General features: G+C 41.0%; 1 protein-coding gene across 6 annotated transcripts in view; it reads left to right on the forward strand.

Moving 5' to 3' along the window:
* DGKI (diacylglycerol kinase iota) overlaps positions 1 to 23,615 on the forward strand; it is a 233,888-nt gene that overhangs the window by 129,969 nt on the left and 80,304 nt on the right. For 3 of the 6 annotated variants that reach the window (XM_055808931.1, XM_055808932.1, XM_027793041.2), the window contains exons 20-22: positions 1,217 to 1,416; positions 7,014 to 7,076; positions 21,009 to 21,109. In XM_055808931.1, coding sequence (XP_055664906.1) covers positions 1,217 to 1,416; positions 7,014 to 7,076; positions 21,009 to 21,109 — 364 coding nt within the window. The remainder of the gene's footprint in view (positions 1 to 1,216; positions 1,417 to 7,013; positions 7,077 to 21,008; positions 21,110 to 23,615) is intronic. The other 3 variants (XM_055808933.1, XM_055808934.1, XM_027793045.2) reach the window with 1 other exon arrangement.

Raw genomic sequence — 23,615 nt, forward strand, 5'->3', positions numbered from 1 at the left:
AGATGTTAGGATATGTTTTTGAAAATGCTGTGAAAAATCAATTTAGCATGTACCAACTGGCAGTTTTCAGTTGGAAGCTTTTTTGGATTTGCCACTAATGTGGCTCTGTGAGTGGGTAGAGTGATCTCAAAAGCTACCAACAGTTTTAGTTGGTTCTAAATTTAAGAAGTAGGGCCCCTTTGAGCTGCTGTTTCTTTTTAAAGGAAGCCTTGTTCAGAATTGAGGGTCTACAAGTCTACTAATGCTGAGAAACCATTGTAACCATAGACTGTATTGATATAATAGTAACTTGCTCTGTATGAATCCCAGATGTGCTTTCTTTGAGACTAAGGAAGAGAAGTACTTTATAAAGAAGTATTATTACGAATATTATTGATTATATTGTCAGTTGATCCATAATATGAAACACACAGAGAAGGATTAAGGTCTTGACTTCTGTTTAGGCTGTTCTGTTAGTAGTGCATTAATATAGGATTTTTTTTTTCCTGCATCTGACAGATGAGTTATAGTCACATAATAGTCATTAATTAAAAAAAATATATTTCTGCCCAAACATAACTGCCTAGAACTTGAAGAATCTGCTCATTGCCTTCCTTGTTCACCTCTATAAAATGAGTTCTTAAACATGGTGTTTACTTGTTTTGAACAAGGTCCTTCTGCTTGCTCTTTTCAGCCTGTCTGGTCTCAAGGCTTAGTTGCTGTGTAAGCTTTTATAATTTTTTAATTTTTTTCTAATTCACATTAAGGACTGTATTCTGTTCAGGAAGGGGAAGTAATTTTTCTGTCTTGCAGACGTACCCTATTAGGGTTGTTGTTCTAAAGAGCAAATAATTAGTAGCATTACTCTTGGTGTAAAAACAAACCAACCAACCAACCAAAACAAATTGAAATGCTTAAGAATGAACATAGGTATTCATTTGTGCATGCGCATGTGTGTGTATATGCGATGAGACGTGCAATGCATATCGTTAGGTATCTGCTTGTTGCCTAGCTCTTTTCTTTGTGACGTTTTAAGTACTATGCAATTTTTGAGTGAAAATACATTCATTGTGCTTTGTTAGAATGCCTTACACATGGAACACTGTGTAATGGATGCTGTCAGCAAAACTGCATTTCAGATTTGTTAACTGCCTCAGCTATCTGTTCTGAGATGTCTTTTCTTTGTTTCTTGTTTTGTGCTTTTTTTTTTAATTCCTTTTTTTTTGTTCTTTTGCAGGCTGCTCTCCAGGTGGGTGGTCATGGAGAGAGGTTGCACCAGTGCCGTGAGGTGACACTTTTAACATACAAGTCTATCCCCATGCAAGTGGATGGTGAACCATGTCGATTGGCTCCCTCACTCATTCGGATCTCCTTAAGGAACCAAGCCAACATGGTGCAGAAGAGCAAGAGGAGAACATCTATGCCTTTGCTGAATGAGTGAGTCGGATATGTGCATGTTTTAGTGGCAAGAGGCCTGTTTGGGGCAGCATATTCAGTCACGGATTTTGCATGTACTGGACTTGCAGTGCATTTAAAAAAAAAAAATATTAAAAAAATTCACACCTTCTGAACTCCCTTTCCACCATATTGTAAATACTTACCTGATTTTCTTGTATTCCTTTATCTTCTGAGTTACCCTCTGTCTTGCTTTTAGAAAGGTGGTGTATCAGTTATTTACTTAGAGGTTTGTGCAGGCTTAGCATTGTGCCTCTTGGCTTCTGACAGTTCTGCATACATATGTCATTTGCCCTGGAAGTTTTTCTAATTCATTTTCTCAACTTTAGTGATATGCTTTTTAAGGTCCATTAGAAACCCTCTAAAAAATTGCCACAATCAAGAAATACTTAGGGCATCTTTTAGTCTCTGTTGTGGAAGCATGCTGCCTGGCAGTGTTTATGGAGAAGGATGTGAAGGTACAGAAAGGAATTTGTACTTTGTAGGGAATCCTTCTCCAGTATAAACCCACAAATGAATATTATAAAGATGAACAGAGAAAAGCTAAGGTAACTGGAAAACAGGAACATGTGAAGAAGAAAACAGACAGGCAGGGCTAACATTCCTTTTCATCATTAAACCTTTGTAAGCATTGCAGAGATACTTTAATAGAAGAACCCCCCTGAACATTCACATTTTGATCTATGAAAATGGCCATCCAGTAAAATTATTTGCATTATTTTGTAAAGCTGATTATTGTACTTCTTATGCAGGTCTTTACCGCTGCTAAAATGAGTGACGTAGTAAGTGCCTTTGGTGTTTTTCATGAAGTATTTTTAAAGCAAAACATTCTGTCCCTTCTACAAAGGTACTGAGCTAAAGGCCTAAAGTTACCAAGGATTCACATTTCATTGAAACATTCATGCACTGAGGCTTTAATTTTTTTGAGGAGGTGGTGGGGGATTTTGCTGTTGCAGCTGTGATGGTGAAGCAGGTTTTATGAGATGTACTATCTTTCGTTACCTCATGTAACTGGAAAAAACAGATAAGGTCTCAGGCACACCTTTTCTCTTCAGGTATCTTAAAGGTTGTCTGTGTTTTTCAGCTGTGTTATCTAGTAGAATATATTGCTTGACTTCAAACTTTGACTCCAGCCTCTTATCATCCACTAGTTGTCAATCTGTTAATGTAATTAAAGCCTCCCTGGTAGTTACTTCCAACATCTTCCTGTTCAATTTAGCACAACGTGTTCTCTTACTGGGACTGGTGCTTTTAAGTTTCAGTAGAAGCCCATATCTGTAACGTTGTAATTCCTATTTGTCGGGAAAATACCTAAGGTATGCTGACCTCTCTTGAGCAGTGAATAGCAGCCTCTTGGCTGTGAGCAGCGATGCCCGATTTCATCCAACAACAACTCCTCAGTCATTTGTGAAAGCTAGAATTGAGCAGAGGGAAATCCTGGGGCATCTTGACAGGCTTGAGAGAGGGGGGGCCCTTGCAAACCTCATGAAGTTCAACAAGGCCAAGTGCAGGGTCCTGCACACAGGTTGGAGCAATCCTAAGGCCAAGGCTGCACAGAGAATGGATTGAAAGCAGCCCTGAGGAGAATCACCTGGGAGTGTTAGTGGATGAGAAGCTCAACATGACCTGGCAGTGTGTATTTGCAGCCCAGAAGGCCAAGTGTATCCTGGGCTGCATCAAAAGAAACCTGGCCAGCAGGTCAAGGGAGGTGACTCCCCCCTTCTACTCAGCTCGCAAGAGACCCCACCTGTAGCACTGCGTTCAGCTCTGGGGCACCCGACAGAAGAAGGACATGGAGCTGTTGGAGTGAGCCCAGAGGAGGGCCACAAAGGTGATCAGAGGGCTGGAGCACCTCCCCTGTGAAGGCAGGCTGAGAGGGTTGGGGTTGTTCAGCCTGGAGAAGGGAAGGCTCTGGGGAGCCCTTATGGCAGGCTTCCAGTAGCTCAAGGGGGCCTACAAGAAAGCTGGAGAGGGACTTTGCCCAAGGGCTTGTAGTGATGGGACAAGGAGAAACGGCTTTCAGCTGAAAGGGGGTAGGTTTAGATTAGCTATTAGGAAGAAATTCTTCACAGTGAGGGTGGTGAGGCACTGAACAGGTTGCCCAGAGAAGCTGTGGATGCCCCATCCCTAGAAGTGTTCCAAGCTTCAAAGCCATGTTGGATGGGGCTCTGAGCAACCTGTTCTAGTGTAAGGTGTCCCTGCTTACGTCAGGGTCGCTGGAACTCGATGATCTTTAAGGTCCCTTCCAACCCAAAACATTCTATGATCTTTTTCCACACTGAGGGAGGCTAATGCAAATGTAAAAAAAAGAAAATCCCTGGTACTTTGATCTGATAATTAACATGGTTTGGTCTGAATTTTGAGATCTAAATTAAAACTGTGGTAGGGAAATAAAGGTTCATAGTATGTGCTAGTTGTCAAGAGGATATTCTTTGTGGTTTAGCTTAATTTAAATGGGCTATGGTAGACTATGTTGCTGTCAGTCTGGTTTGACTGAGATACTTGTCTGCAGACCTGTGTTTCGGGAAAATAGAAATCATCTGTCAGGGACTCTAGTCTGAGCTTCACTTATCAGCAATGTTTTTTGTGTATGTTGATATCTGCGTCTATAGATATCTCTGTGTGTATGTACTTTGCTCACAAATGTTGAAAGGGAAAGAGAGGGAGGAGTTGCATCTTTTAGGGTGATAAAAAGTAAATGGTATGTTAAAGGTTAAACTCTAGGAAGCATTTTAATATTGTGAGAAGTTCATTTAATATGGTACTAATTTGTAATATTTCACAAGAAAGAAAATTTTCAATTAAATATATTTATCTAAATTTCTTGACTTGGTATCTGGAATGTATCTCTGTGTTCCATTGAAATCTCCCAGAAAGCCTTATGTTTGATTGAATGCTCTAGATTATTCTTTTGTGACTGTTATGTGAATGTTAGATATGTGAGATAAGTAAGTGGGTCTGGAGCTATCCCTAATTGTTAGTCAGTTGATCTTGAGCTTCTTGCCAGGAAAGTGATTAAAAAATTATCTCATATCACATTAATGCAGAGTTGGCTGTTATTGTCAGCTTTGATATTATTGCGAGATAAGGAGAGCAGTAGGAATGTTCTTTGGAGTTTTAGCTAGTCCAGTGCCATAAGTAGAATGATAGTTAATCTGAAGAAGTGTTACACTTTCTTTCTGTTTTGTTTCGGTTTTTTTTTTTGGTTTAACCCTGTTCTCCTTTGTTCAGGAGGCTTTAAGGAGAGGGGGTTTAGAGAGAATTGTGAGTTTGTTTGCCTTTTGGGTGCACTTGAGTTTCCATGGAATAATAGTATCTTAAAATTGGAGAGCCCATATGTTACTTATGTAGTTGAGATGAACAGAGATTTCATGCTTCTTTCACTTAGGAGCCAGAAGACTTTAGAAACAGGATTTTCTTCTGACTGTAAGAGCTGCCCATCTTCCTAGTTGTATCTGTTCTTCAAAACCTGTAGACGCTCTGAGAAGGCACTTGTATATGAGAAAAAGGGATCTGACCTTTTTTGACCTGTTTTTCCCCCCTCTGTTTTCCCACTATTGTGCTTCCAGCACCTACTAATCGCACATGAACTGTCTCATGTGGTTCTACAGAGACCTTCAAGGTAGAAACTCCTATATGTTGAGACTCCTTGTTTTATTTGTTACTGGATAATTTGCCTTTTTTCAAGGTGTGGGGAAAATTCAGCAGCACTTTTGACAGTGTCAATGATCCTAGTCTTCTTTTCAAGGTTGGCTGTGGAATCAAATTAAGGAACAAAATTCTAGTGTTTATGTGGGACTACTTGAGTTGAAGGAGCTTCCCTTTCCTGTTGACAGCAGTAGAACGAAAAGCTTTGTCCAAGCTATTAGGGAGCAAGGAAATATAATGTGCTGCATTTTGTCATAGCTAGGTGAATTAGTGGCAATTAATATTTTATTAAGTTATTTAATCTTTCACTGCTGGCTTGCCTACAAAGAAATTTTTCATATAATAACTGTCCCGAATTATTCATGGAGTACTTGCTGCAACTAGTGATCTCTTCTTGCTGTTCATCAAGCATTCTTTTTTTTTTAATATTTCTTTTGGAAAGCTAAGCTGTTTTGATGTGACATACAGGATTGTATAAGTATTCTTGTGTAGGTGAAGATGACCTGCTTATGGCTTGTACTTTTCTGATAACTTTAAATTTATTGAGTTGAAGCATAGTGGAGGAAGGTCACTATTTGGTGAATACAGTTTGAGGCTGTCCAAACTGAAAAGGCAGGCATAATTTGTTCTGCATCCTACGATGAATTGCTCTACAATGGAGATAAGTAATAATCCAATAAAGTCTTTCAAGCCAGAAGCAACTTTTTAGTTGCAAGGAACGTACAGGCTAAGGTGATGCTGTTCACACTTGATTATGGATTGAAACAAGGCAGATAAGGGGGGTTGTGTGTGTGTGTGTGAGATGGATTTCTTTTCTTCTCATACATCTTTTCTTTTTTGTACCAGCAAAAGCAAATTTTTGCTAGAGCCAGATCAGCTCAGACAACTCAGTTTTTCTGCAAAAGTGTAAATTATCTTCTTATTCTCCTTCCCTTAAAAGAATTGCTGGCTGTTTTCATTTCTGTTCTCCCCTGTTGGTCATGGTAACATGTGAAAGAGATGACATATAGCTTGGTTTTCTGTGATCAAGCAGAGAATGTGGTTCTTGTGAGCTACAGCAAAATGTGTGTGCCGTAAGAAAAGCTGTGGTTCAGTTTTTCCAGGAGTCATTTTCTGATCAGATACTTGAGTTTAGTATGCTGCTCAGTAAGTTTCAGTTAATGATCATTTTCTGAACCTCAAAAGATGGTATTTTGCTTTCACTGCCTTTTAGTATGGGTTGAGGAAGAATGTCCTGCATAATGGAAGAGAAAAAAAGAGGGAAGAGCTTATAGATAAAACATATTCCATACACTTGAGAGAAACAAAGGGACCATTTGAGTATAAACACTAAAGAGAGTCAGTCTTGAGAGTCACTATATATAAAATGCGTGTTTCCCTAAGGTACATGAAAGAAGAATGGAGACAGCAATTTGTCATTATGGGACACAAAATCTCCAGTAAGGGTATTTTTTTTTTTTTCTTAAATGTAGACTAAAGTTGGACAAACTTTGGAGACAGTTCCATTCATTCAGATCTTGGCTTTGTTTATTTGCATTTCTGGACCTGCTTCCAAAGTCTGTTGCCTTGAAATTTTTCAGTGCCTGTGGAACAAATCCTGGGGCTCCTTGTCTTCCTTGTATAGCCATGTGCCTAGCTTGCCATTGGTCCTCATCACTCGTGTCTTTAGATAGCTCTTGTGTGCCATGTGGCAGTGATTTTCTCCATTTGCATGTATTCTGTTGCTCTTGGCTTGCTAGCGTGAACTTGGAGCTCTGCATGTCTCTTCATTCAACTTCTGTGTGACACGTTCCTTTTGTTTCTGTTTAAATGTTGTATGTCTGTCTGTCTTCTTTTCCACTCTTTCTCTCTCTCCCCTCTGCCTTTTCCCTTGTCTGTCTCCACACTGTGTGCTGCCTTTCTCCTGGCCACTCATTTCCTGCTGTCTATAGTATCCATAAAGTGCAGTCTGCTGACCTGAGGAGAGTCTCGGCTCCCCCTGATTCCTTCACTGTGTGAGTATCTGGCTTTTTTGTACTTTCAAAGTTCCATAGTTTTTTTGCTGTTACCTTGTGTGTCCTTCTACCAGGAGGCGGGACAGTAAAATCCAGTGACAAATGGGAAGTGTGAGCTGAAGTGATAGCACGGTAGGCACAGAACTGTGGCCTCACCAACAAAGGCCACAGTTCCAGGGTACACAAATAAAGTGAGCAGGGCATGTCTGGTGGTGGTGACCAGGTTCATCAAAGAGTCCAGTTCGCCAGAGAAGTTCATACCAACAGGCAGCTCTGAAGTTAAGCACCAGGCACTCTCCATGGAGACAATTGAGATGAGAGCTTTCCATCCTTTTGGTTTTAATCAAAAACATACTGAACAAACTCAACCATAAGACACATCTCCAGATAAAGCTGATATCTCAGCCCTGTCTCCAGACAGAGCTGATTAAAACAGGAAACGAGTCCCCCAGAGGAGTGGCGTGACATTGGCTGCAGCTGCATTGAAGATTGAACCACCCCCTCACACATGTTGGCAATATCTTGATTGTCAGCAACTCCACTGTACTAATTTGCTAGATAATACCTAAATCATTCAAGAGCCTAATGTCTTTTTAAAAATGTGGTGAACTGGCACTTAAAAACACTTGTACCATTGTTGCTATCTTGTAATTCATCCCATTTATGGAAACATGCCCTAGTATGAAAACCTGTGTGTGTCCACAATTAAAAAACCCAAGCAAGCAAACAAACAAACAAACCAAAAAAAACCCAAACCCTGAAAGCACCCCAACCAACCCCACCCCAAACTCCAAACAAAAACCCCAGCTTAATGCGATATGTCAACTCAGGCAGTGTCATTTGTCTTAAATACTTGTCTTAAATACTATTGGCATCTTTTTTGTCTTCTTGCTTTGCCACTCTTATGATGGATGATATCTGTTCAAACAGGTTAGGACTATCAAAGAAATGAATTTGAAGTGCATGTTGGAAAATGAAAAATTTCAGAGTTAAAAGTCCAGGTATTCGGAGCAGAAACTTGATTCTAAGAATGATTCTTATTCTATCATAGAAAAAAGTCAATGGTATATGCTAAAAGAAACGCCACCAGCACTTCCCTGTTCTAAAGACTGCGCGTGTGCAATAGATGGCACATAAATGTTCAACAAACCAAGATTTACTTGGGAAAACTGAATAACTTTAAGAGCACATTTCAGCTTTGCAGGAAAGGACCTGGGGGTCCTGGTGGACACCCCGATGACCATAAGCCAGCAATGCGCACTTGTGGCAAAGGTGGCTAATGGTATCTTGGGCTGCATTAGGAGTGTTGTCAGCAGATAAAAGGAGGTGATCCATGCACTCTGCTAAGCACTGGTGAAGCTGCACCTGGAGTGTTGGGGTTCAGTTCTGGGCTCCCCAGTAGGAGAGACATACAGAGCTACTGGCGGGAGTCCAGTGAAGGGTGCTGAACATTACAAAGGTGCACCAGTCCTATGAGGAAAGGCCGAGGGAGATGGGACTGTTTAGCCTGGAGAAGGATCAGATGGGGTTCCATCAATGTCTGTAGAAATCTCAAGTGCCCAGTGACAGGACAAGAGGCAATAAGGACAAACTGAAACACAGGAGTTTCTCTGAATGTAAAAAATGTTTTTACTGTAAGGATGATGGAGCACTGGCACAGGTTGCCAAGAGAGGTTGTGGAATCTCCGTCCTTAAAGGTACTCAGAAGCTGCTGGGACCATGGTCCTGGACAGCCTGTTCTAGCTGGCACCAGGTGACCTCCAGTGCTCTTTTCCAACCTCAACCATTCTGTGATTCTGTGAAATTTCAGAAAGCTGCAAGTTCCTCACTGTTATTTTGCAGACAAGGAAATATTTCCAATTCAGTGTGTCTTATCCCTGGATCACATTTGCTGTACTCTGCTCCTCAGTAGAAAGTAATAAAACAATCTTGTCTCACTGATTCAGTATTTAAGCAAGCCTCTAGGAAAAAAAGCTGAGATAAGCCTTATAACTTACACAGAAGCTGTGGGTCTGGGAGAATGGGTATTGTTTCCAAGTTGAGGGATGTCCCTTGGAAAATGACCTCCAAGTTTTGAAACAGTTGATTTTAATGTCCCATTGATATCAGCTGTCAGGATAAGGCAGGGAGAGACGCTCATGAGTCCCAAACTAATTTGTAAGTCAAAGATGTTCTGTATCTTAAAATCTGTAAAAATAGATTATACATGCTGCTGCACTGTGGCTGCCAATTAACGTGCCTGGTAAATTAAAATAAGAACCCATGAGGTATTAGGGAAATTTGAGTTGGATTATGATGGCTTTGAGATTCAAATGTTCCTTTTTTTTTTACTTTTTTTTTTATTTGAACAATACAGAAAGAGCTTGAATTCCAGTTAGTACTGAAGAGCAGGGCAGATTCTGCTGAGACCTGGTGATGGATACAGCCTGTCTTAGATAAATTTCAGATTTTCTGCAGCAGGATATGCATGGGGATTTGGGGCAGCCAAAATTATTAGGTACATACTGTCTTTGTTGCAGAGACAGTAGACCTGTAGTGTAATCCATTTCAAATGTTTATACAAGGTGCATAAGCAAGTGCAAGTGTTGTATTTTCATTTAAGGTTCTTTTAAAAGGAAGGTAAAAACTTGCATTTTCCAGCTGGATGTTCAGAGATGAAAAGGATGCGTATGTGAAAGTACATTTGCATTGTGTTTGATGTAAAAGTGTTCTGGAAAAAACTTACCATTTGAAAAATAAAACACAGTTGACTTGCATAGCTCCTGCCGTCCTTTTTATAATTGGAATAAGCACTGTGGATATGCTGGGATTATTTTGTTATTACAAAATCCACATAAATAAAAATTCAAGTATCACTTTATTGGTAAAAAGCTAGTAGTCTTTAGAGTTTACAGAATAATCATTGCAGCAGAGTAGGCATAGAAAACCTGTGTGAATAACAAAGGTAGTATAAGAATATTTTTTTGTTTTTAGAGACCCAAATGTCAAACAGAATCAGTTTTCTCAGTTAGGTTGAGTGTGTATGTTGCTGATAAAGAACAGTAGGAGACAAGGGAGAAGACATTAGAGAGTGAGCTATTCTCCAAATGCATAATTCAGGATGAAAATGCTTATAAATATCTTCTCCCTTTACTCCATTACATGCATTATAACGAATTGAGTGTCAATTTTTACTGTTTAGCATGTGGACTTCTGTTTAGTGGGATCATTACTATCGAAGAATTGCTATGCTTGGAAGTATGAAGTGTGAGAGAACTACAGCTATTATGGGAAAGGAGAAATAAAGTGAAGACCAGGGTTCTACCTGGCACTTTGGCATGTGTTTGAATGTGGGCGTGGGTCTAGCCTTTATACAGCAAAATGCTCAAGCAAGTGTGAGGTAAGAAAGTGCAAAAGGGTTTAGTACAGTTGTGTTAACTTGGCTTATCTGGGATAACACTTTTCAAATGGAGAAAAAAACCATATATGGTGGAGCTTATATTTTTAGGGGTATTTTTTTAGATAAGGAGCTTAGCAAGAGCTTTGCCTTAAAATAGCAGCAAACTTTTTTGGAGCACTGAAATTTGTCTGGCAGAACAGGCTGGATGATTCTGCCCTGTTGTGGCAGTTGTTATGTTTTAAGTAGATATATGCTGTCAAAAATACACTCATTTTTAATGTATCCTTTCCAAGCTCTGCTAGTGCAATCTCAAAAGTAAGGTAAATTCTCCTCTGGCTGCTGCTTTCCTTTTTCCAATTGTTCTAAACACTGGAACATTTAATTGAATTTGTATGTTTATTTCTTCTCTAAGAGATAGGTCATTCATTAATCTGTAACTGCAAACAAGCCCCAGAGAAGTGTGGTGTGTTTTTATTTTTATTTTAAAGTTTATTTTTTGCAAGGGCGGGGCAGTAGAAGATTTTATTTTCTGTTTACTGAATCATTAAAATCTGTGTGTAGGCTGGTGTGGGCTGTATTTTGGAAGAACTATCAGAAATTTGTCGCTGGATTCGGTAGAGCTGTTGGACTGTTTATTATTATTTCCTCTCTCTATGCAGACACAAAGCATAAGAAATGGTTCACAGGGTTCATAAATAATTGATATAGGGATTAGGGCTTGTATAATTTACAAGTCTGTCTTCCCAGTTGAATCAACTTGGTGGCATGGCAGAAGTGTTACCAGCTTGCTGCGCAGGAGTGCCAAGATTGGGCAGGAGCCAAGCTCGCTCCAGCTGTTTTCTTTCCTGGTGAGGCAGGACTGGAGGAAGGAGCAGTGTTCTTAGGAAAACCAGCTGTGCTCCAAGTGAGTTGGCTGGCATCCCTTTGCCTGTTGCTGGGTGATTAATAGGGGTGAGAGCAGGAAGTCAGAGCTTCATCAAAAGCTGAGTGTGTTTTCTGGGTGAATGGAAGTAGATCAGGTTCTGCTGGTAGTCTCAGAGTAGCTATGTGTGACTTGGCCTCTGTGGGTTTGAAACACAAGTGGTGCAATGAAGGATTTAAAAAAAAAAATCCCTTCTCATTTATTTTTTTTCTGGTCAAAGCTCTGTGTTTTTAGGTTTTGGGGTTGTTTGGTTGTGTGTTTTTTGGTGTGGGGTTTTTTTTTGGGGCGGGGGGTGTTCTTTAGAAGGTAATGGAAGGCATTCGCAACTTTAAACTACTTATAATTGACTATGTAATACACCATTTTAAAACATAATAGGTGTAAGAAATGTAAATATTTTAGGTTGAATTGCAGTGCAACAATATATCCAAATTTATTTGTAAATTGTCTGCTGCTCTGTCCGGAAAGCTTTTCTTCCTCTCCTTACAGTTGAGCAAGTTGTTTTATGCAGTATTTGGAAACATCCATTTCTATTAATACTGTACTGATATTTGCTTTCAGTGACATTCATTGCCTTATTATAGCCTATATATTCATAGCCCTATTATTACATTATGTACTTAATCTTTGTGGTTTCTGAATGCGCTGACTTTGAGCAAGATAAATTGTGCAATTTGTGTAATAATATGGATTATTATACAGTATCTGTGAAGACTACAAAGGTATTTATAGTGGAAGTGTTTTGGTCAGCTGCATTAGAGCTGTATACGGAGCTCATGAGTTCTGTGAGTGAATTAGTTAATTAGTTGGGTGATGAGGATGGTATCCCGTGGTGTCAATTACCAGTCTGACAGCACAAGGAATGAATATTCACATAGTGAATTTTAGAGCCAAACCTATATTGAATAGGTAATAAAATTTAGTGAGACATAATATCAGCCAACAATTGTATTCTGACAGAGCAGAGTATTTGCAAACAAATCATGAACAAACCCACCAAACTTCAGTCACTGAATAAATGTTTTTTGTGTATATATATACACATTTAGAGGGGTGTGTGTGTGTATATGTGTATACATATATATGTATTTGAGTTATGAATATATTACCTGTGACTGGACTTAGCTAGGTACATAAAATCTCTACCCTGTAGAAAGGACCTTTTATCATTCCTATTTCTGATAAAAGTTCATTTTCAATAGAAAGCTGCTGTTTTCAAGGTTACATTTTTATGACTAAGATTGCTAAACTTTTCAAATGGACAAAATTCCAGGCTCTGTTTCTTTCCAGTTGCATGTTTTCGCACACACAGCTTGCTTGTGTAGTAGTGGTACCCTGTCTTTATAGAAAGGGGATGAACAGGAAACTCTGGCAAGGGCCAGCTGATTTCTTTTCCACACTTAACCTGGAAAGGACCGTTTCTCCTTAGGTAATACATTACATCTACAGTGGTGTGCTTGTTTTTTCCACAGAATTAAATTCAGAGATATGCAGCGCAGTGATGCGTCAAAAAAATTTACTTTTTACAAAAGCATGAGAAGTATGCTTTTACATGTTTTATAGTTAAAAGGTGGTTTATGGAGAATATGTGTGTGGATCCTGGAGCAAAAAAATAAATAAAAAATTAGATTTACTGTTGATTTTAGCTCCTTTTTCATCCTTCAGTTCCAAGGAAATAAAAAGGGCTTGCTCACTTCTTTTCAGGTTAAAGGACTAATTTAACTCAAGAAGGTGATGCTGCAGATGCAATAGGTTGCCATTGGCTTCAAGCCAGGAAATAGCATTTGTAAAGAGAAGGTGCACATTTTTCTTTCTTACATGGCATTAGGTAGTGAGTCAACAAAGCTACAGAAGTCAGTGTTGTCTGTCTCCCCCCTCAGCATCCAAACACTATCCTGTTCTCACAGGGAGATGGCAGGGGGATGGATGGCAATTAACCAAGTATTGGCAGATGTTGGCATGAGGCTTAACATCAGTCCCCTACCCTTTTTTTGCAGGTCTTCTTGAGTACTGAATTACAGGGTCAACATGACCATCCCTTCACCTTGACATAAAGGCTCCAAACATCCAAACATACACTTGGAGAAGTTCTGTCTTCTTTCTTTCGTCTCCCCTTTTTGTGAGATATCCAGATTATCCATTGCAATGGTGTCTTTTAAATGAGGTCAGTTGTGTGGTGGGACATAAATCTACCACTAATTCATTAATAATGGTTGCCAAGAAAGCTCATGCTTGAACTAGTGCTTAGAAACTGAGAAGCAAAAAGCCTTATGAAAACTGCTTTTACACAGCTTTCCTAGTAATTTGGCTACTTAGACCATGGGACTCACCTCAAGAAACCTGTTCTGCTGGGGGCTGATGGGGTACATCAGTCAGAAGGGGAAGAGCATCTTTGGTTATAGGCTTGCCAAGCTGGTGAAAGAGGGCTTTAAACTAAAGGTGCTGGGGGAGAGGAACCTCAATCCATCCCACTCCTACCAGTTTGATGCCAGTGCCAGCAAGAGATGCCCAGACCCTGGAGAAGGGATCACAGGTCAGCAGGAGAGCACCTGAAGAGCAGCCCAAAAGAATTCCAGCCCCTCCAGACAGCAGGTCAACTTCATCAGGGGCCCAGCTTAAATGCGCATAGGCAAATGCATTTAGCATGGCAAATAAACAAGAGAAGTCAGAGAGACGTGCACACACCTACAGGGCTGTGATCTTATGGGCATCACGGAGACATGGTGGGATGGCTCCTTTGACTGGAGTGTTAGAATGGAAGGATACAGTCTCTTTAGGAAGGACAGGCAGGGGAGACAAGTAAGGGGTGTTGCCCTCTGTGTCACTGACCAGCTGGACTGCATGGAGCTCCACCTGGGGATGATTAAGGAGCCAACTGAGAGCTATGGGTCAGGATTAAAGGGAGGGTAGGGACAGGTGACATTACAGTGGGGGTCTGCTACAGGCCACCTGGCTGGGAAGACCCGAGTAGATGAGGCCCTCTATAGGCAGGTAGGAGCAGTGTCATGTTCACAATCTCTGGTCCTCATGAGGGACTTGAACCACTCTGATACCTGCTGGGGGGACAACACAGCAGGGCATAAGCAGTCCAGGAGGCTCCTGGAATAGGTTGATGATACCTTCCTTCTCCAAGTGATAGAGGAGCAGATCAGGAGAGGTACTAAGCTGGACCTTGTTCTGACCAACAAAGAGGGGCTGGTGGATAATGTGAAGCTCAAGGGCAACCTTGGCTGCAGTGACCGTGAAATGGTGGAGTTCAAGATCCTCAGGGCAGCAAAGAGGGTGCAGAACAAGCTCACTGCCCTGGACTTCAGGAGAGAAGGCTTTGGCCTCTTAAGGCATCTGCTTGGTAGAGTACCATGGAATAAAGCCCTGGGGGGAAGGGGGGCCCAAGAAAGATGGCTAATATTCAAGGATCACCTCTTCAAAGCTCAGGAGTGACATGTCCCAACAAAGAAGTCGTCAGGCAAAACTACCAGGAGGCCTGCATGGATGAACAAGGAGCTCCTGGACAAATTCAAACACAAAAAGGAAGCCTAGAGAGGGCAGAAGCAAGGACAGGTACCCTGAGAGGATTACAGAGAATTTTTCCAAGCAGCTGGGGATCAGGTTAAGAAAGCTAAAGCCCTGATAGAATTAAATCTGGCCAGGGACATCAAGGGCAACAAGGAAAGCTTCTATAGGTACATCAGTGATAAAGGGAAGACTAGCGAAAATGTGAGCCCTCTCTAGAAGGGAATGGGAGACCTGGTTGCTCAGGATATAGAGAAGGTTGAGGTACTAAATGACTTTTTTGCTTCAGTCTTTACTAGCAAGCATTCCAGCCATGCTGCCAAAGTCACAGAAGGCAGCAGCAGTGCTGGGATAATGAAGAACCACCTGCTGTAGAAGATCAGGTTCAACACCATCTAAGGCAGGGGTCCTCAAACTTTTTAAACAGGGGGCCGGCGCATAGATTAAGTGGCAGGACTGTGGCTGCTTGCTCCCCCCCCCCCCCCCCCCCCCAAACCCCTGGCGGGGGGTGGGAGGTGTTCTGTAAATACCAGGGGGCGATGGGGGGCCGTATCTGGCCCATGGGCTGTAGTTTGAGGACCCCTGATCTAAGGAACCTGAAGGTGCACAAGTCCATGTGACCTGATGAGGTGCATCTGCAGGTCCTGAGGGAACTGGTAGATGTCCATAGTATTTGAGAAACTGTGGCAGTCCAGTGAAGTTCCCACTGACTCCAAAAGGGGAAACATAAATCCCATTTTTTAAAAGGGGAAAAAAGGAAGGTCTGGCAAACTACAGGCCAATCACTTCTGTGTCCAGCAAGATCATGAAGCAGATCCACCTGGAAACTATGCTAAGTACATGGAAAATGAGGTGATTGGTGACAGCCCCCATGGCTTTGCTAAGGGCAACTTCTGCCTGACAAACATGGCAGCATCCTTCTACTATGGCATTGACAGTGTTTGTGGCTAAGGGAAGAACAACTGACATCATCTACCCAGTGCAAAGCATTTGATGCTGTTCCATGCAACATCCTTTTATCTATATTGGAGAGACAGAGGTTTGATGGATAAACAGTTGGTGGATAGGAATTGGTTGGATAGTGGCACTCAAAGAGTTGCAGTCAGTGGCTCAATGTCCAGGTGGGGACCTGTGATGCATGGTGATCCTCTGGGGTTAGTACTGCGACTATTACTGCTTAACATTTTTGTCAGAGGCATGGACGCTGGGATTAAGTGCATCCTTGGTGACTTTCCTGACAGCACCAAGCTGTGTGGTGCAGTCAACATGCTGGAGGAAAGGGATGCCATCCAGAGGGACCTTGACAGGCTTGAGAGGGGGGCCCTTGCAAACCTCATGAAGTTCAACAAGGCCAAGTGCAGGGTCCTGCACACAGGCTGGAGCAATCCCAAGGCCAAGGCTGCACAGAGAATGGATTGAAAGCAGCCCTGAGGAGAATCACCTGGGAGTGTTAGTGGATGAGAAGCTCAACATGACCTGGCAGTGTGTATTTGCAGCCCAGAAGGCCAAGTGTATCCTGGGCTGCATCAAAAGAAACCTGGCCAGCAGGTCAAGGGAGGTGACTCCCCCCTTCTATTCAGCTCGCAAGAGACCCCACCTGTAGCACTGCGTTCAGCTCTGGGGCACCCGACAGAAGAAGGACATGGAGCTGTTGGAGTGAGCCCAGAGGAGGGCCACAAAGGTGATCAGAGGGCTGGAGCACCTCCCCTGTGAAGGCAGGCTGAGAGGGTTGGGGTTGTTCAGCCTGGAGAAGGGAAGGCTCTGGGGAGCCCTTATGGCAGGCTTCCAGTAGCTCAAGGGGGCCTACAAGAAAGCTGGAGAGGGACTTTGCCCAAGGGCTTGTAGTGATGGGACAAGGAGAAACGGCTTTCAGCTGAAAGGGGGTAGGTTTAGATTAGCTATTAGGAAGAAATTCTTCACAGTGAGGGTGGTGAGGCACTGAACAGGTTGCCCAGAGAAGCTGTGGACGCCCCATCCCTAGAAGTGTTCCAAGCTTCAAAGCCATGTTGGATGGGGCTCTGAGCAACCTGTTCTAGTGTAAGGTGTCCCTGCTTACGTCAGGGTCGCTGGAACTCGATGATCTTTAAGGTCCCTTCCAACCCAAAACATTCTATGATTTTTATCTCAAATGAGTTGTTATGAGCAAAGCACTATAAAAAGAAGATAGTGCTGCTGATTTTCCTTGTTATCTTCCCAGAGAACTAAAAACTCTTGGGTCTGGATGATAATTTCAAAAAATCTTTGTAGGTAATACAGACAGTTATTAGAATTATTTGTAATAATAAGTATTCAGACAATCATCCAAATGTTTTCAGATGTTTTCAGCTACAAGTAAAAAAAATCTTCGTGGGTCTCTGGAGGGAAAAAAACAACACAGAAAATTACCGTACTGTTAGTGAAAATGTAACTTTTAACCTAAAGAAGGTAGCTTTGGGGAGGAATGGGTGGATGGCATTGGGAATAAGTGATTTAATTTTGGGCTGAAGACTCCTGTTGAATTGTCTCTGTCATAGATTAGATGTGTGTACATGGTTAGTTCGCTCCTTTTTTTTTTTTTTTTCTTCTTATCTAAACCAGGTACCATAGAAATCATTTCTGAAAACTCAAACACAATAGTTATGTATAAGTACTGAATAGGAAGCTTGAAACAGCAGCTTTTAAAATCACCTCTGATTCAATGATGATTGTTCTGGATCAGACAAAATAATAATTCATTAACCATTTTTTTTTAGTGATCCCAGACTTGCTGGAGTTGTTTCACCTCAACAGCTGGAAGTGGAAACAATTGCATGACTGAGACAAGCTCACAGGGAGACATGGAAGCTGGGGAGAGGGTTACCTGTCCTGTCCCCAGTATTTCCCACAATAGAGCATAGCTTGTCTCCAGTTGCCTGTGTCAGGCATGCTCCTGTCCTGCTATGCTCTAAGGAACATGAGAAAGGTCAGTGTGTGGAAGGAAAGGAGGCAAAATTGTGAATGAGATGTATTAATGACCTTATAGCTGTAGTAAATTCTGCACAGACAGTGCAGAGCTACAAAACTACATAAACAAATTAATCTCTTATGGTAAAAGGACATCAGTAGGTTGCTGGGGGACTCAAACTGACGGGATGCAAGGGGTGGTTGAAAGACAAGTATCACTTGGATATCTGCTCTGAAAGATCTAAAGGGACAAATCAAGGTGAAAAAGGAGTCAGTGATCTTAATTTTTTTACCTCAAGACGATGCAAAGTTCCTGCACTAAACTGTTTTTCCTTGGTATGGAGAGCAGCACTGGGCACCAAAGCACAGGGTCACAGAGTGGAAGGAAAGGTCTGGATATCACGCATGGATGACCTCTGTAGCAAGGAAGAAATGGAAAAGAGCAAGTAGGGGGGAGGCTGTGGTGTGTGGTTCTGGTTTGACGGGCAAAATCCCTTGTGCTGGGCTGAGTAATTCCTGCACAGGACTATCAGCTTTTGGTAAAGTAGTCATTTTTAACTGGGAATTGGAAAGCGTACCTTTTATAGAGTTCTTTCTTGGTTGCTCAAAGATTTCAACACAACAGTACAGATTTGGTTCTGGTTTCAGGAGAAGCAACAGTTTGCGACAGTTTTTTGGTCTTGGTTTACACTGGGCTTAATTCTGTGCATAGCGAGGATGGCTGTCTTTGTAGCGTGATTGAGTCTTACAATAAAAACAGGTCACTGAAATCTCCGGTGTCCCCATCCCTTTTCTACCCAGCTGAGCTCAAAGAAGTAGAGGTAATTCACAAGCGGTCCCTCCCTGACACCTACCAACAATACCCAGGCTGTGAATTGATCAGCTGGAAGACTGAGCTACCTTCATAATGTGCGGTGGGCAGAACATTATGGGGAAAGCAACATCGTTACTTCCAGTATAGTGCCAGTGCACAAAAGACTTCACTTTTCAGAGCTGTCAGCCTGTCATTTTCATGAACTCCACTACATGCAGTGAATTATTTCTTTTCTGTCCCCAGACAAAGACTATGCAGTCAATTCCTATGTTTTCTGACTAACATTCTTTTATCTGTTCTTGTCTGAAAATTAAATCTATGATTTTCACTTTTGAAACTTGCATTCCATAGAATTTGGAAGAGAGCATAGTTCCTCAGACTGTGTTCATTTCTCAGCAGTGATGTGACATTTAAACTTGTTTTAAAAATAAAAGAAAGGAAGAAAAGAGTGTCAGACTCAGTGCAATCATTTTCTTGTTCCATCTATGCACCTTTCCTTTCTATTTGTAGGCACTCATCTTCTCTGGGCTGGTGAGCCTGCAGGTGGAGAGTGCTGTGCTGTAGGATGATGTAATGGCTCCTGGGTTAGAAAGCTGTCTCCTGAAGCTGTGCTGGCACTTACCATCCCAGGTGTTTTAACATGAAACTGCAAAAGCTTATCTTAAATATGGGCAGTTTGCTGATACCTTGGGGCACTTGACATGATAATCCCTGTCAGGCAGCACAGGGAAAATACTGGGTAGCCTATGTGCTTCTGAATGTGTCAGTCTTGCTGCCGCTATTTAGCATTTATGATTTCTTCTAAGTTTTCTTCATGTATGGTGGGCTCATTTTCAGTACTAATATAGAAACTCCTGTACAGAACGTGAATTTCTTCAGTGCAGCTCCTTCTAGCCTGTTGTCTTGCACTCCAGTTTTGGAGGTACCCTCAATTCATTATCCTTTATCACTTTTTAGGCAAAAAGTACTTGTGCCGGTAGAACTTTTTTTTTTTTTAACTGGGACTTTATTTTCATCTGCTCAGATGCGACAGAGCTGTTTATACTAACAGAGAGAAAGCATGCAATAAGCTAACACTGAAATAATTGCTAATTGCATCCCAGTGGCTCTACCAAGAGATGGCCACAAACCGTATGTTTTGTTAGGTCTGCAGTATTTTCTAGCCAAGAAAATTACTCACTTGTTTAAAAAGAAAAAAAAAAGTTTACATTTGTGAGATGTGGCTTGTACTGCACTAGCAGTGCAAATGCTGTAGGTCAAAGATCTTAAAATTGAGACAAAGAAAGAAGAAAACCTGTATATTTATGATAGCACACATTATTTTAACTTTTACAAGGCACTGTAAAAGTTAAATACATGTGTGTATTTGGCAATAATACCACTGGCGGAGTTCTGTTACTAACTAGATAAAAACAGAGAAGATAGATGGTCTTTTGATGGAGGCACAAAATGAAGAATTTATCTACTTTTAACTGACCCCAGGGGCCAGTACCTGTAGGACAGACATTTGTTATGTGCTTTATAATACACAGGTTATCCATCTTTCTTTAAAGGTGGAAAATGCAAATGTGGCCAAGTTTAATTTACATAGCATTCAACTAAACTTAAAAAATCAAGTAACAGATTATGGTGAGGTGGAAACCAGCATGAAATTGAAACAAAGCTTTTCAGGACAACTTTCTATCGATATACGGACACTTAAATTTCTGAATAGGGACCCACTGAGTGTTTCAAAATCGTATAGACAGCTGAGGTATTCAAATCTGACTGAAATCTGTAGAAATGAGGTTCCTGTACTGCTGCTTGCTTTTGAAAGTCCTCCTGGGTTCTGCGTATTTGACTCACTGTTTTGGAAATCTAGTTCTCAACTGCATTTGTGTTGCCTGTTTCCTAGAATAGAGATGGAATGAGGGCCCTCCAGGAATGACGGGGGATGCTCCCATGGGCAGAGGAATGGTGGGTCTGAGAGAAAGATTCCTAAGAAAGCATCTGTGTCTTGAACCACAGCTTGGCAGATCTGCTGGCTGTAGTAGGGCCCTAGGAATTAAAGAAAAAAAAAAAAAAAAAAAAAAAGGCAAACTGCTGAGGGGAGGGGTGAGGGTTAGCTATGTAGAGATTAGGGAACTCAAAAACCTTTGAAATTCCAGACCACACAGCCAGCAAATGAGATTCTTGATTTTGCTTATCATTTAAGGTGTAATGTCTATGTTGTTATGCAGTGGGTAGTCATAATTTTAAATGCAGTGATGAGCCTGTGAGGAGTTGGTCTAGTTTTGAAGAGGCTTGCTTCTTTCAGAGAAGATTAAAATCACTTCATATCCTGTTTTCATTTTGCTCTTCCATGGAATGCTTTGTCTAAGAAGCTTTCTTCTTTTTTTGCAGTCCTCATTCCATCCCAGATCGCCTGCGGATCAGAGTGAACAGGATTAATTTACAAGAGTATGAGGGGCTACACTACGACAAGGAAAAACTCCGAGAAGCTTGTAAGTTGGAAGGAGCCATGCTGTAGCTGCTTTTGGTAGAACATTCTGTACAAATCTTGCATTAACAAAAAAACAAACAAACAAACAAAAAACACCACCACCACACCAGAACAACAAATAACCACCCAATTACAGGGCCAGGCATAGATTTTGAATGAGTCTTACGGAGTGCATGTTCATCTGTCTGTGTATATGCACATACATATTCTTTCTATATAAACACTCTTTCTGCAAAGATCATATGTATAGAATTCACCTGTTTTCTTAACAATGCTTTCTGCAAGTTGATTTTATTTACTGTAAAATAAGTGGGGTTTACACCTGTTGGTGTTTTTCTTTTATTCATGTATTTCCATTGGTTCTGCTCGGTTTCTACTAGTGTATGAAACTATTCCAGACTTTATGATTAACATCAAATTTGAAACTGAGTGGGGGACCATGATAAGTTTTGTATTGAGAGTGTGCTCTGACCTTGTGCATGGTTCTTGCACAGGTGTGTTTATCTTGGGGAAAAAAATCTGACTTCCACAGTCCCTTATTCTTTAACAGTCTTCAGTTTTCCACATAAGAGAATAATCACTGTTTTGTTTCCTCTTGTAATAGTTTAATTGCCACATTCAGGGGTAAGTCAAAAGCAGATAGTGGTTGCTTTGGCAACATTGATGATAATCCACACTTAAAAATGGAGTTCCTTTCCTTGGTGACACACGGAGTCATTAATCAATGAGGGACACGGCTGCTTGTGATAGCAGTTTAATAGTCTTGTTCGTGCATCTGGCTCATTATTCATATTAAATTACAAGCATGACTGTTTGTTGTGCAACAAAGCTTCAGCTCCCTCTGTAATACAGAGCGCTCTGGTAATTACAGGATGACAATCCTTTTAATTGGTTTGCTTATCTTACTGTTGGAAGATAGTTAAACTGTTTCACTCTCACTCCTCTAGTCCCACCCCTCCTTATTCTCCCAGTTCACCAGCTTGCCTTCCAGCAAAAGAACTGAAATGGCTTAAATTTTAATATAGGTCCTGACAGCCTTTTTCTGAAGTTTCTGTTAGTGGATTTTGGTCATAGTGAAAGTGATCAAAGCCTTCATCACTGGACGAGAAGACTTTTAACAAGATGAGGATTATGGCTCACTGGAAAAAAACTTGCTTCAAGTTTAAATTGAATTTGACCTTGAGTAGACTTCAGGCCATACTGAACCCACATTTATCTAAATCTGTTAGAAACAGTCTGGTTCATTTTATGGTTCTTCCTATGGTTTCCCATCTGAGGAGAACTATCCTTGTCTATCCTCACCATGGACGTAGATTTTGTGTGTATTTAGTATATATTATGCAGCCCTTAAGAGCCATTTATGTGTTCTGACACAAAATATATTTCTTACATTGTTGTCACTGCAGTTGCAAACACGTATTTGTTATTTGCGACCTGTAAAATACCATAATGATAATGTTATAAAAGATGCTGGAAAACGATCTAGCACCTCTGAGATTTGGTTTTAGATTTCACACACATTTGGTCACTTGCTGGATACGTGCTTAAGATGTTTTAATTCAAAAAGTAGATGTTTATCCATCAAGAGTTAAAATGATTGCTTTTGGGCATTGGCAGGTCATTTGCAGTAAGACCATTTTGTCTGTCTTCCAAGTTAGTGCATGGCTAGGTTGGTAATATAACACAGATGGACTGGAGTATTTTCCTCAAACATTTTTCATGAAGTTGTTTTTCCTATCTGTCCTCCTTTAGCTGTGTCAGTAATGCTTGTGCATTACTGTTTTTACATAAAAACATGAGAAAGCATATAATATCCTCATGAACCTAAAATAAATCAGGAAAGATACCTCACTTTACTCTTTGCAGTTATTAGGAATGTCTTGCGTAAGGACATATAACTTACAGCATACACAGCCTACTTCTCTAGACATACAACAGAACTATCTGCTATGAGAATTGTCCAGCCTTTAGTTTTCAGGACTCTGATTCTGATTTCAGGACTTCTGGATGATTCTGATTACATGAAGAAAATTATGTACAGGAAGAGAAGTGCTCTTTAAACAGTCTGAAACCAAACTGTATTAAATATTCTACCCAGCAACTTGATTTCCGTGAAGTAAGAAATGGAAAATCCCTCTGGTTCACTGATGGCAGAGTTTTCTTGTGACTTACTGCAAGGTGCTTGCCTCTCTTCTGGAAATGGAGTCATAGCCAGTAATCAAGCTCTACTAGAGGACTACATAATTTAAGTTTTTATGAGGAAGGGAGTTGGAAAATCACATAAATCTTCCTTTTAAGAGGAGCAGATAGCCTTTTAAATTGCATTTCTGACATAGCTAGTTGGATACATTTCAAATGGTTTTCCATGGATTGGTGCCTGCCTGGCTCTATCATATGCTAAATGCTTATATGAAATAAGCATGCTATCTATGTCCTCATCAGCAAATGATTTCACGGAGCATTGCTACTGAAAGTTACTAGACTAAAGGGGGAGGAGGGAAGTGCTG

This window comes from Falco peregrinus, chromosome 6, assembly GCF_023634155.1.
Source record: "Falco peregrinus isolate bFalPer1 chromosome 6, bFalPer1.pri, whole genome shotgun sequence".
NCBI classification, from domain to species: domain Eukaryota; kingdom Metazoa; phylum Chordata; class Aves; order Falconiformes; family Falconidae; genus Falco; species Falco peregrinus.